This window comes from Halichoerus grypus, chromosome 14 (genome assembly GCF_964656455.1).
Source record: "Halichoerus grypus chromosome 14, mHalGry1.hap1.1, whole genome shotgun sequence".
Lineage (NCBI taxonomy): Eukaryota > Metazoa > Chordata > Mammalia > Carnivora > Phocidae > Halichoerus > Halichoerus grypus.
The window spans coordinates 86,037,248-86,050,199 of NC_135725.1; the positions used below are offsets into that span (position 1 = coordinate 86,037,248).

The 12,952-nt window shown below is 46.0% G+C and overlaps 1 protein-coding gene across 9 annotated transcripts in view; it reads left to right on the forward strand.

The window, feature by feature from the left end:
* GARNL3 (GTPase activating Rap/RanGAP domain like 3) overlaps positions 1 to 12,952 on the forward strand; it is a 145,312-nt gene that overhangs the window by 97,221 nt on the left and 35,139 nt on the right. For all 9 annotated transcript variants that reach the window (XM_036112831.2, XM_036112833.2, XM_036112836.2 and 6 more), the window contains 6 exons: positions 559 to 657; positions 2,127 to 2,230; positions 6,047 to 6,155; positions 8,026 to 8,071; positions 8,918 to 9,024; positions 11,451 to 11,566. In XM_036112831.2, the coding sequence (XP_035968724.2) occupies positions 559 to 657; positions 2,127 to 2,230; positions 6,047 to 6,155; positions 8,026 to 8,071; positions 8,918 to 9,024; positions 11,451 to 11,566 (581 nt within the window). The remainder of the gene's footprint in view (positions 1 to 558; positions 658 to 2,126; positions 2,231 to 6,046; positions 6,156 to 8,025; positions 8,072 to 8,917; positions 9,025 to 11,450; positions 11,567 to 12,952) is intronic.

Here is a 12,952-nt window from a genome sequence, read left to right on the forward strand (position 1 = left end):
AATTTCCGAGTAAACTTTGTAGGGCAGGTGTTGCCCAGTTTCATTCAGTTGACAAATATTTACTGGTCACCAAACTTGTACCAGGCACGGTGCCCGAGAGGGAGTCTAACCAGAAAATGATATGGGATATGAAGAATTTGGTTCTATATCATAGTCCCAGTAGCAGAAGAAGGTCTTTCTCTGATTTTTATGGTTGGGAGAATGATAAAATGGTGCCATTTTCCTGTTCTTTAGCACCTTTCATATTAGATACCTATTGATTATTAGTAGAAGCAGTAACAGTGTTTTCATTCTGCAATACTAAACCCTCATGATCTCAGTGTGGCAGCAGGAAGGTGGGTCAGTCTGATGCGTGGTTGTCCTTTCCTTGGAATCCTGGGAATTGTGGAATCTCCTGCGTGGTCCCCGGGAAGGAAGTGTGACCTGTCTGTTGTGTTCGTCTGCTGCACGCATCTGTGGAGCCTCGTTCATGTTCATGTTCAGGGGATTTCAGTGCATAGTTAGAAAATGAAGACGTGTGGATTCTGTATTTTCTTCACACTTTACCTCTTCCTACAGAAATTGGAAGTGATGCTTTTCAAAAATTTTTAAATCTTCTGGGTGACAAAATCACCCTAAAGGGCTGGACAGGCTACCGCGGCGGTCTGGACACCAAAAGTAAGTTCACCTCCTGATCTCTTCTGTTGTCGTTCGTATAATTTCTAGCAGCCAGCCCGATCTGTATTTGGACTTATACCCAGGTTGGGGGAAGGGGTGGACTGGGAGGGATAAGAAGGGCTTCACACCCAGTCTGACACAGGGTGGCTGGACACATTTGGGGGCTCCACTGAGTTTTGCAAGACCAAGTCAGCCCTCCCAGTCCCTCGGTGTGGCAGACCACGGTCTGCCCGTGAATACTTACTGCTGCGCACCTCTGCGTTCCAGGGCTGTGCGAGGCTCCGGGGATGTAGCAATGGATAAACCACCATGGTCCCTGCCTTTCTAGGAGCTTATAGTCCAGGGGATAACACAGACATTACACAGATAATTACAAAATACCTCAGTAAAGTACTTGGAGGAACAAAGAAGAAAAAGTACAGAGTGCCATGGGAGCATTTTGTCTAATCTGGGGGATGAGAGAAGGCTTCCCCAAGGGAATGATGAGCAGTAATTTGAGTCCTGAGAGGAGAAGAGAATTCTAAGCAAAAGAACATTTGTGAAGTCCCTGAGTCAGGAAAGAGCCTGATATGTTCTAGAAACTAAGAGAACATCTTTATGGCAGAGGGACTGGAGAAGAGGAGGGGGCGGTCCCACAGAGTTTGAGATCACATGAATAATTTTGGATTTTATGGTAAATGGAATTGGATGTCACAAACAGATTTTAAGTAGAGGCGTGGTGGGATGAGATGGCACCTTGGAGCCGAACTTGCTGGCCAAAGTGTGGGGAACGGTCCAGCAAGGTGCATGAGCACGTGGTGAACCTGCAAGGCTTACGAGGTCACCAACCCCATCGCCAATACTCAGCCTCTCTGTCACGGTCACAACCCCCGTCCGCTGACCCTTGCTATGGCCAGGCACCCTGCCAAGCACTTTACAAGTGGAATCTTGTACACATCCCTAGGAGTTAGATACTAATTTCATCCCCATTTTCAAATTAAGAAACTGAGGCTCCAAGAAAGATGAGGTGACTCATCAAAAGGAACATAGCTGAGAACTTGAACCCAGGTCTGCCTCCCTCCAGAGCCAATGCTTTCAGCCGCCATACCATCTGCCAGTGAGCGTACTTGCTTTGTTTTATGGACATGATAATTATTTGTATGTCGTTTTGTGTTAATTTTGTCCTGTACACCAGGAGGAACTGGAAGGCAAGGAATTATAGCACATTCTCCTTTTTAGCCCAACCTTCTACATGAATCAGACAGCAAGTGAGCTTAGAGCGGGGAGGAAGAGGGCTCTCCACGTGGGCAGGAGCCTTGTGTCAGTTGGAGAGTAAGCCGTACTGTTGCTGCCGCTCAGGTGGATAATCCAGAATGGTCTTTGGGAATGTACTAACTGTATGCTGTATTCCCCTAGCCTGCAAATAAGGACTATTTCCTCAGGGTCTCGGAATTCTCTGTGCCTCCTAAATGCATGTTTGTATCTTACAGATGACACCACAGGGATACATTCAGTTTATACCGTGTACCAAGGGCATGAGATCATGTTTCACGTTTCCACCATGTTGCCATATTCCAAAGAGAACAAACAGCAGGTACGTGTGAACACAGGCTCTTTGAGAACACACAAACTATCAAATAGTGACTGAAACGTGGAGAAAGCATCATCGCTCTGATTTCATAGCATTAGAAACTGAGTGTGTTAATATATGAACTGAACCTCAGGTACCAATGTAGGGATATTGTTTACAGTCTGTATATTTGGACTCTCAACAAGCCTTGGGAAGAACCATCCTCACTGACGCTGTCCCCTTAAATAAAGGATCAGTGATAACATCGCACACACATGCGCGAGTGTGGTTTTACAGACTCGAGAAACTGTTTTGCAGGATGTCGCCTTCACCCTGTGACTTCTCTTCATGTGCCTGGTATCTCGTCCGAGACTACCCAGGACATAAAATAAGCGGACCCTGAGCGATGGTTGGCAAGCGTGTTTCAAATTAACACAGGAGGTGAACGCCGGGTATCTGCACACGCTCTGCCCTGTTGGGGAAAAAACTACCTGAGACACTCCTCACTTACCCCAGAGACTGGCCATTTCCAGGAGAAAATTTTCCAATTTGTGGGAATTCAGACCTAACAAAGACACGTGCTGCTGGTTTTTGAAGGATTTGGTGCGGGGGGCATGGAGTGGTGGATTCCACTTAACTTTATTAGCTTCTTCCCCTTTTTTAAACATTGAAGGCATCTGTATGAATAAATATCACAAACATGAATGGACAGTTGGTCAGCAAAGATTTGTGAGAAATAGGAACCTAGAGAGGGAGGGGATGTGATGGGCCAAGAAGGCTTTTTTTCTGAGCACCTATAATTCTTATTTCACTAAGACTTCAGTAAGGGGGAAAGACACAACGCAGACCAGTGCGCTAAAATGCAGTGTTCCAGTCATGAGAGATCAAGGTGCTTTGGGGACATGGCAGGGAGGGGCAGGAAGAGCTGACCCCCTTGGACTGTTTGGGGCCTGGAATAGGGAGTTGGTGGATTTGTCCTGCAGGCACTGGAGACCCACTGGAGGTTGTAAGCTTGTTCTGGTTTTGGAGGGCTCACTCCGGGAAAAGTCAGGTGGAAACAGGAAGCACCCTGGCCCAGGAAGACTGCTTAGTTGCTGAAGTTACTTCCTGCCAGGCATCCTCCTTTGCACGGCTGAGGCTACCTAAATTGCTGCAGAAGCTGAATCTCTTAGGATCATGTGCAGAAGAGGGGCCAAGCTGACCTTCGCAGTCATCATGAGCTGTAAGAGGTCAACAATAATATCACAGAACTTCCATGGAAATGTTTTACAGTCCTCCTCCTCCTCCCACTCCGACCTTTTCAGCCCTGTACAATCACCAAAATTGCCCATGTCTCGTGACAGATGGGGCATTAGCCAGAGAGACAGGAGGAAGGAATGTGACAGCTCAACCTTTGCCCAACTCAGAAGTCATTAACCTTATCTCTTTGAGGGGCTGTCCATATGTTAAGGTCAGGAGTGAAACGTCCCCAGTTGGACCCTGGTGTTCTTAACATCTTGGGTGTCTCCGTGGGTAGCACTTGGGTCCTCCACTGGCCTGGCATTGGTGGATACGAGGAAAATGAAAACTTTGAAACTTGTCTCTATCACCGGGAAGATCATGCAGGTGGGAAGAGAGACAAACACAGGATGCTAGTGAACCTTCAGTGTGCCCCGTCAGGGCAGAGCAGAGAAGGACCCCTGACCATGAGCCTCTCTCTGTACCTCGGGGGCTCAACGTAACAGACAAAAAGACAGGGGCCAGCCTGGCTCAAAAATCCTGGTGCTTATTGACCTCCTAACATCAAGAACACAAGTGGAACGGTCTAAGCCGTACCCCAAATCTGACATAAAGAAGCCAATTCGCACAGAGTTTGTAGGCTCTGGTATTCTCGTGATGTCCACCTCTCTTCTCTGTTGCTGAATCAAACCTTAATGGGGGGACAGTGTTGATATTTGTCTCTCTGGGACCTCACCTTCCTCCTAACACGTCATGATGTCCCCCACCACTCACATTGCCTGGTCTCTCAGCCTCAGGCCCGAAGGCAGCATTTAGTACCTGATAAAAGCACAGATCTCTGGGAGCCGCCCGTCCGAGCCCAGTCCTAGCTCTGCCAGAAGTAGCTCTGTGATCTTGGATGCATGGGGAGCTTTGCCTGGCCCAGGGCACAGTTCTTGGCCCTCTTGTCTCCTCCTGCTACTTTCATTCACTCCCTCAATGATCAGTGATCTCCCCCAGTCTCAGGGCTTTAAAGAGCTTTTATACACCAGCAACACCCAAATTTACATGTCCAGCCAGACCTCCCTCCAGAAGTCCAGACTCGGGTGTGCAGCCTTCTTCTCGACACCCCCCTGGGCGAGACACCTCAAGCCTAACAGGTCCAAAACTGACCTCTGACTCTCCTGCAGCTTCTCTTATCTCAGAGGAATTGCTGGGTCATGTGGTAATCCTGTGTTTAAATGTTTGGGGAGCCAGCCTACCATTCTCCCCAGAAGCTGCCGCATTCTGTATTCCCACCAGCACCACTTTCCCCACATCCTCGACAGCATTTGTTATTACCTGGCTTTTTGTATTTTCTTTGGTTTTGTTTTATTTTGGAATAGCTCTCCTAACGGGCGTGAAATGGCAGCTCACTGCGGTTTTGATCAGCAGTGTGGAGCCTCTTGTCCTGTGTTTATCACATCGTCTTTGGAGAAATGTTTATTCAACTCCTGTGCTCATTTTTTAATCAAGTTATTTGACTTGTTATTGTTGAGTTGCAGCATTTCTTTATATAATCTGGATATAACCCCTTATCGGATATGTAGTTTGCAAATATTTTCTCCCATTCTTGTTGGTAGTATCCTTTAATGCACAAAAGCTTTCAATCTTGAAGTAGTCCAATTTATCTCATTTTTCCTTTTGTTGGCCATGGTGTCATGGCCAAGAAATCATTGCCAAAAATAACGACTTTCTGAGTTAAATTGAATTCAAATTATTAGAACATCTCTAAACCTTCATTTCTGCATTTGCAAAAAGGGAATGATATCTAATGTGAATCAGACAGGGATCTTGTTCTCCAGGAGCTGACAGTGTAGAAGGGGGGACACACCAGGGATCCATGGACAGTGAATCATTCTGTTTGGCTGATTAAGCTAAGGTCTAGGACAGGGGTTGGCAAACCACGGAGCATGGGCTAAATCTCACGTACTGCCTGTGGTGTTAAATCAAGTGTTCTTGGAACACAGCCACGCCTACCCATGTATGTATCGCCTTTAGCTGCTTTTGTACTGTGACAGCAGAGCTCATGGTTGTAAACCGACAATATGATCTGTAAAACTGAAACTATGTACTATCTGGCCCTTTGGAGAAAAAAATTTGCTGACCACAGATCTAGATCATTTTTGAAAGGTCAGCTGAGGTCAGATTAGGTAAACCCATTGTCCTCACCAAGTACATCTTTCAGAACCATCTAAGGCATTTATAAACATACTCATATTTGAGCCCCATCCCCAGGGAATTCTGATGCAATGCCTCTTGTCTAGGGGCCTTGAATGCCAGGCTAGGAAGATGATGTAGGAGCGAAGGTAGACACACAGCAGCAAAATGGGAGAGAATGGAGGCAAGGAGGCTAGTTAGGAGGCTGCCACAGAAGGGGAGACAAGAGGAAATGCAGATCTGCTTTGGGCAGGGAGCGGAGGAGATGGATAGGAGAGCAGGGATGCGGGGCTGGTAAAACACGGGAGGCGAGAAGTCAAAGATGGAGGAAATGTAGGGCTCTGTGATCATTGCGGTTTGCCATATTGCTTTAGTGTTTTTAACCCTGTGAATCTGCCATGTGTGAGTGACCTCCTTGGTGATGTTACTTATGCTTACATCCAGGTGGAGAGGAAGCGCCACATTGGAAATGACATCGTCACCATTGTGTTCCAGGAGGGAGAGGAGCCTTCTCCTGCCTTTAAGCCTTCCATGATCCGCTCCCACTTTACACGTATCCTGGACCTTTGTGAATGAGTTTAGTGAGCTGTTGGTCGGCCTCATGGGACTAAAATGACCCTCAACACAGATCTGACAGTTGACTTGCTTGTTGTAGTTGTTTTGCATCGCTAGATTTTTAGAGCCACTATTCTGGATTTTTCCTTTGGGGTTATTCTGCCCTCATCTTTCTTCATCCATTGGAATAATGGATGGATTCATTCTCAGAGAATTCTTGGCTTCTAGAATATCTTTCCTTTCCTTGGGTAGTCTTTGAAGTAAGGGAACTCCCTACCATCCATCAGTAGTAACAGAACTAGAATCATAGGTAGTGAACCCTCTAAGAAATAGCTTTAAATAAAAATTTGAATTGAAGTTATTAGAGTTCAGTTAAATTTAGTTAAATAAAAATTTGCAAGTTAAAATAAAAAGTCAAAATAACGTTTCTTTGTTGATTCTAGACCCTGGAGATAGCTACTGCATTACCACCTCTTGAAATTTAAGAAATGATGGAATTAATCATATTTTCATTCACTTTTCCCTCTGCTTCCTCACATCCCTGCTTAGCTCAGAGTCCTGCTGAAGTTCTCTGTAATGTCCAAGCTCAGCTCAGGCAGACAGGCACAGGACATGAGCTTGGCCAGCCCAACAGACACCATCATGGCTTTGGGCCGTGATGTGAGACCCACAGTGAGACCCAAAGGTGGTGCCTCCACAGGTTGTACATAGTAAATAAAAGGCAGCTAATAAGCATTTTCAGAATAAATTCTGGTCTAGCTATTCATGTTCCCTGGAGACTCCAGTAAAAATGTTGGGAGACAGGACCATTGTGACCTGTCACATCTGGAAGTAGATTGCTCTGCATGCTTTGACTTGTTCATTGTAACCTAACAATACAGCATATAAGTTTTTAAAAGTGGGCAACAGCCAAATTTCTTCCACAAGAGCAGGGAAGAAAACATATATGCACCTACACTTCAATAATAATGGTTTTTGCTCCCATCCCTGCTTATCCAGTGATATCTTGCTCCATTCACTGGAATTTAGGGCCACTATTTCCCCTTTCCTGCAGCAGTTCTTCCTGTGAAATAGAAGTTTTCTCCGAGCACCATGCGGGGGGGCGAGGGAGGTGGCTCTTTAAGTGACCGAGAGATAGTCATCATTTTTAGAATTTCCTTTAGTTGTAACTTTTAGATTTGGGGCTTGCCTTTGTTTCTGGAAAGGGACAGGCAAAGAGTTAATGCAGATTCTTTCCTCCGAGTCCAGGAATGGAAACGACTGAAGGACTGATAGCCTTTTAGCCCTAGCAGAGGAAAGCTGAGGGTGGGACCTGGCAGGGGAGGAGGCAGAATAGGAGAAAGAAAGCTGGACAAGGTATGCTACCATTTTAGGCTCCGCGCACTTGACACAAGAGAAGTAGATTCTGCTGAGACGCTGCCGCCAACTGCATTGGTTTGTTTTGCCTGTGAAAGCCAGAAGGAGAGGGAAGGTGTGCGGTGGAAACGTTTAAATTGCTTTTATGTTCAAAATGGGTGAGGGGAAATGTATGTCTAATTTCATATTGGGATGTTTTATATTTCCAAGCAAAGGAATTGCTCTTTTTGCTTTGTTGGCTGCTTAGGTGCATAATAGCTGTATTTATATTGCTTTTCTGACAGATTGAGAGACTAAGCTCTTTCCCCAAAGGATGAGCACACAGAGGTTGAACTTATGTCTTCCTGAGCTGTCTCTTTTAAAGAAGTCAAGGCTCCATTTCAACCTAAGGGTGACAGATGCCCTGAGCCCAAAAGGGCAGGTCTAGGATGATTCTACACAAGGGATTTCAAGGCACAAGCCATTGACGTGAGCGTTGGGTTGTTGATTAATTTCCTTAACCATCACCACAGATATTTTTGCCTTAGTGAGGTATGATCAACAAAATGACAATTACAGGTAGGTGATGACTTTCTCTCGGTTTGCTTGTTCTAATCCTCACGTTTACTTATCAATTTGGCATTCATTTGATGGCTCCCAATACAAGTATTTGTTGATTGATTTGATGTGAGTGTCCTCACCAATAGAGCTTCTTCAAGGCCATCATCTCTTTGGGAAAAGCTTGTTCCATATAGTGTTGCCCTCCCTGTGCAGTAGACCCAAGGGTCAGGGTCAGTTTGGAATTTTATTCTACTCTAAAATGGGCACAAATTTGCTTTGTTTGATCTTGACCAGACCCCGTTTCCTAGGCTACGTCCTGGCCCATGTATCCCTCTGTTCTCAAAAATTAAAAGGGTATCGTGATGTTGTGAAAAGAGCATGAACTTTGAGCCAAATAGATTTAGGTTGGAATCCCAGGTCTGTCACTTATTAACTTCGTGGTTTTGAAAGATCAAGTGTTTATCTTCTCAGAGTCGCAGGCCTCATCCGTAGGACAGAATAAAGGTAATGCTACTACCTTGGCAGGTTGATGAGAATCGGTTGATGCTATGTCTTAAAATACCAAGTTTGCTGCCTGGTATGCACGGGGTGCTCAGTGGTGGCCTTTGCTATTATTCCTGGTGTTCCTGACCTTGCCCACAGCTTGGTAGGTTGGACCATGAAGAATGCAGGAAGACCTGGCCTCTACGCTAAAGCTCATGGGAGAGCTGTACAGCGGCTGAGGCTCTGGCAGCCCAGAGACAGCACTCCTCCTATGGACTGAATATTCTTGACATATCACATAGGCAACTGAACAAATGTAAGGTCTGAATGTTGCTGATCTTTAAAGAAAAACCAAATCATTCTGAAATGTTCTCTACATAGGCTGAAAATATTTTCAGAAGAAAGCGTACCACTCTTTGGCCCCCCCTTGCCATCCCCACCGGTGTTTACAGACCACCAGGAATTCAGGGACTTTTTGCTAGTGAAATGTAAGTTTCTATTTTGAAATTTTTTGCAAATTGTTCTACATCAGAATGCATTTCTTCAGATTCTTCGAGGATGCTGTATAAGAAAAATCTCATTGTTTAAGCGTTGATCCCATTCCATGTTCTGTTAATTCTTCATGTGAAGCATTTAGTTTTCTGGTAGTGTTATGCAGATCTTCTCCTGTGTCCCAATCTGTATCGACCGTGCTGCCCACCTGCCTTGAAGTTTATCTACACTCACCTGCTTTTGGTACGGGGGGCCTCAAATTTGCCTTGCTGCCCAGGGTTCTGCTATAGCCATTTCTGAATCTCTGGCTACATGTGTATCTGTGTCTTTGTCAGAGAGTGGGAAGCAGGTGGGACAAAGGGTGGTTATATGGGTATGTACCTAGGGAAAGGGGAGTTGTTAGCGGCGGGGGGGGGGGGGGGGGAGAAGACAGACCGACAGAGAGAATATGGATATGATAGTGCAGAACCTGACCATCCAGGCTTCGCTAGCTGGTGAGTATACATTTTAGCTCCACCGATAATACCCAGATACCTGACCCTGTGCCCCCATCTTCTGAACCACAAGAGCTCGGCTACATCCCTCCCCAGAATAGCCCTTGGTTATTATAGCTACAAGTACAGTTTGCAAACCCCATTCAGGAGCATGTGCCCAGGGCTGCCAGATAGTCCAGGTTTTCCAAACAAGACAAGAGATCCGAAATTGTATGTGAAATTGCCTGCATCTTAAAATGGGGGTCCATGTGTTTCAAGTCCAGAGGATCAGGTGGAGAGCAAGAAACAGACCTGAAACAGTCAGCAACAGAGAGTGGGTTTAGCAGCTAGAAATGGGGAGGGTCTTGGAAGCGGGGGTCAGGAAGTAAGCAGTCTTTGCCGTAGTGCCTATAGCAGGGAAGGGGCCGCTGCAGGCATGGAGCCCTTGAATCACGATTAAAGATGATTCGGCAACCTAAGAACCCAGCTTATGAGTGTATCTGCTGATTTAAATGGAGCCAATCAACAGAGTGACTTTGAGCAGCCCCCTTGGATGCTTGGGTGGAATGAAGCGAAGGCTTGATCTACAGTTGAAAACCTTGCACGGTCAATATAGTGGAAGAACCAAGGCTATGGGCTGTGAAGAGGGGTGTTGAAGAGATGAAGCCTGGAGCCAGGATGGACCATGAGGGGTTGATGGACTGAGAGAAAAGGTAGAAGCCAAGGGATCCGAAGTCTCTTTGAATTCAAAGTGGATGCAGCAGGAGGGAGGAAGAAGGCCAGGCAGGAAACTCCAAGATAACAGGAAATGGCATTTCAACAAAAGTTTTGACTTTTCTCCTTATTTGGCTGAAACAGGTCATTTTAAATGTTTTGTTTTGGTTTGGTTTTTTTCTGGGATACTAAGGAGAACATATCCTCAAACAAAAAACTCCCAAAGACAGAATTAGAGAAAATAGTAGGCATGCCTTAAATGCATGCAGTTTAAATTCCTTAAGAGATGTCTTGCCACAAACAAGCCCAGCTTGCCCCCAGCACTCAGATCCTATCTAGGAAATGCCTGAGCCCAAGAAGTTCATTTTTCAGTCTGTGAACACTGTCCTTCCTTTGGCCCTTCCTATGAGAAAAATAACAGTTCATATTTATTCAGTTTGATAAGCCCACTATGGTGCCAACTCTTTATATGTACTATATCATTTAAATTCTTACAATGACCCTCTAAGGAAATATGGTTATAGCCTTTTTACAGGGTGAAAAATGAGGCCCCAAGAAGCTAAATAATTTACTTAAGAATGTGGCAGCACAGCTAGGATTCAAACCCATAACTGCCTTGACTTCAAGCTCCAAACCCCCTATTGCACAGTTTCTGTTCTGTGCTCTAATGTGGAACTGGACATTCCACTTTACTGCCTCTTTGTGTCTGTAGTCCACTAACCACCAGCTTTTTTTTCCCAGGAGAAACTTCTATTAGGGTAAGAATCCTAGTACTCTGTTAGGCAATTGTTCTTTTTCTTAACAAAATGTAGCAAATATATATTTAATCCTGTTGAATGGCATCCTCGTGGTTTGGCCCATGTGTTGGAGGGGTGTGTTTAGATGGTTGGGTAGGTAGGCGGATGGGTGGCTGGATGGATGGATGGATGGGAGGAAGGAATGGTGGATGGGGGCAGATTCGGTGTGTACTGGGTCTTCAAGTAATTAGATATACCCTCTGCTCAGGAAGTTTACAGTCCAACAGGAAAGGTAAGACAGACATACCTATGGGCTTTGGGTTTGTATAGGGACATTTAGAGTTTTTAAGCATTCTTCCATGAAGGAAGGGTCGTGCCAGTGGTAATACAGGTATTAGGGAAGTGGGTGGTGTTCACTGTGAGGAGTTTCCTTGAGAAGGACATTCTCCAATAGCATGTTAATTTTTGTAACTCCCTTTATAACTTGATTTATTTTAGTAATTAATGGTGAAAAAGCCACTTTGGAAACCCCAACATTTGCCCAGAAACGTCGACGTACTCTGGATATGTTGATTCGATCTTTATACCAGGATTTGATGCCAGATTTGCATAAGGTAAGCCTGGGTCTGTGGTCTTCTTTCCTTCTCATGGGTTTGAGTCCTAGCGATGAGTCCTGGTTAGAAGAGCATAGGAGTCGGGGCGCCTGGGTGGCTCAGTCGTTAAGCGTCTGCCTTCAGCTCAGGTCATGATCCCAGGGTCCTGGGATCGAGCCCCGCATCGTGCTCCCTGCTCGGCGGGAGGCCTGCTTCTCCCTCTCCCACTCCCCCTGCTTGTGTTCCTCTCTCGCTGTCTCTCTCTGTCAAATAAATAAATAAAATCTTTAAAAATATATATATTAAAAAAAAAAAGAAGAGCATAGGAGTCACCTCGATCTCTGCTGTTAATACCAGGCTGTAGCCACAGGGCTGACATTCATTCTTTCATTGTTGCCATGAGAGAGTGTTGAATATCCATGTGCAGGGAAGTGATTTTCAGAAATCACAGGCCCGTGGAAATGGAGGGGCAGGCTGGGGGGCATGAGTGTCAGTCGCCAATCCCGGGAGCATTGGAGAGTGCTCTTTGGGGTGGCTGTCCTTGGTGGTATACTACTCACCATTACCAGTGCCACGGAGCAGATGGACAGGCGAGAGTGGGGATTTTGGAGAGAGCCTGGGAGCTTTTTAAGGATTTCTGGAGATTTACTGGCTAGCCCCATTTTCAGGCACCTGAAACAAGTATTTCCACTTACTGCAGATTTGCTTTGTGCCAGACACTTCCTAGGCTGAGGGTATCTCCACACTGATGAGACCCAGCGGCACCTCAGTGCCTAGAAGGGCACCCGGGCTCCTTGGAGGCCTCCAGACTCAGTGTGAGATCACCAGATGCCGTGCGCTCATTAATGCAGAGTGAAAGCATTGCTGTTCAGAAGCATTTCCTGCCTTTCACAGGGAAGCACAGAACAAGTAGGGAGACTCCCCTTGACTCCTTGCATTCGTAAACTCCTGCAAAAGGCCCTGCCAGTGATGCTTGTAAATAAATGGGGTGTTGGGTTTCAGGTGCTTACGTGCGGAGATGAAAACTATCATAATGAGCTGGTGCTCATATGGTCCTTTCCCTTGGGCACAGTGACCACCACCATTTTATAGGGTACCCCTTGACTTCCAGCTGACCAGTACACCCTAACTGCTCCCAGGGATTAGGCCAGACTAACCCCAGGGCTCTAAAGAGCAAGCCATAATCGCTAATCTGTCCATTCCTTTTTTTCCCCTAAAGTCAGGGAGGGGTGCAGAGAGGGTGCTGAGATGAGGACACAGTGCCCCTCAGGTCCTAGCTGAAGCATGGATGTCTGAGGCAGGCCTTCCCCAGCCCCCCATTGAAGCCAAGTCCCCCTGTTAGATGCTCTCAGATACGGTATGTACATCCCGTTCATAGACATTCTCCCACGGGCCCATCATGTAAGC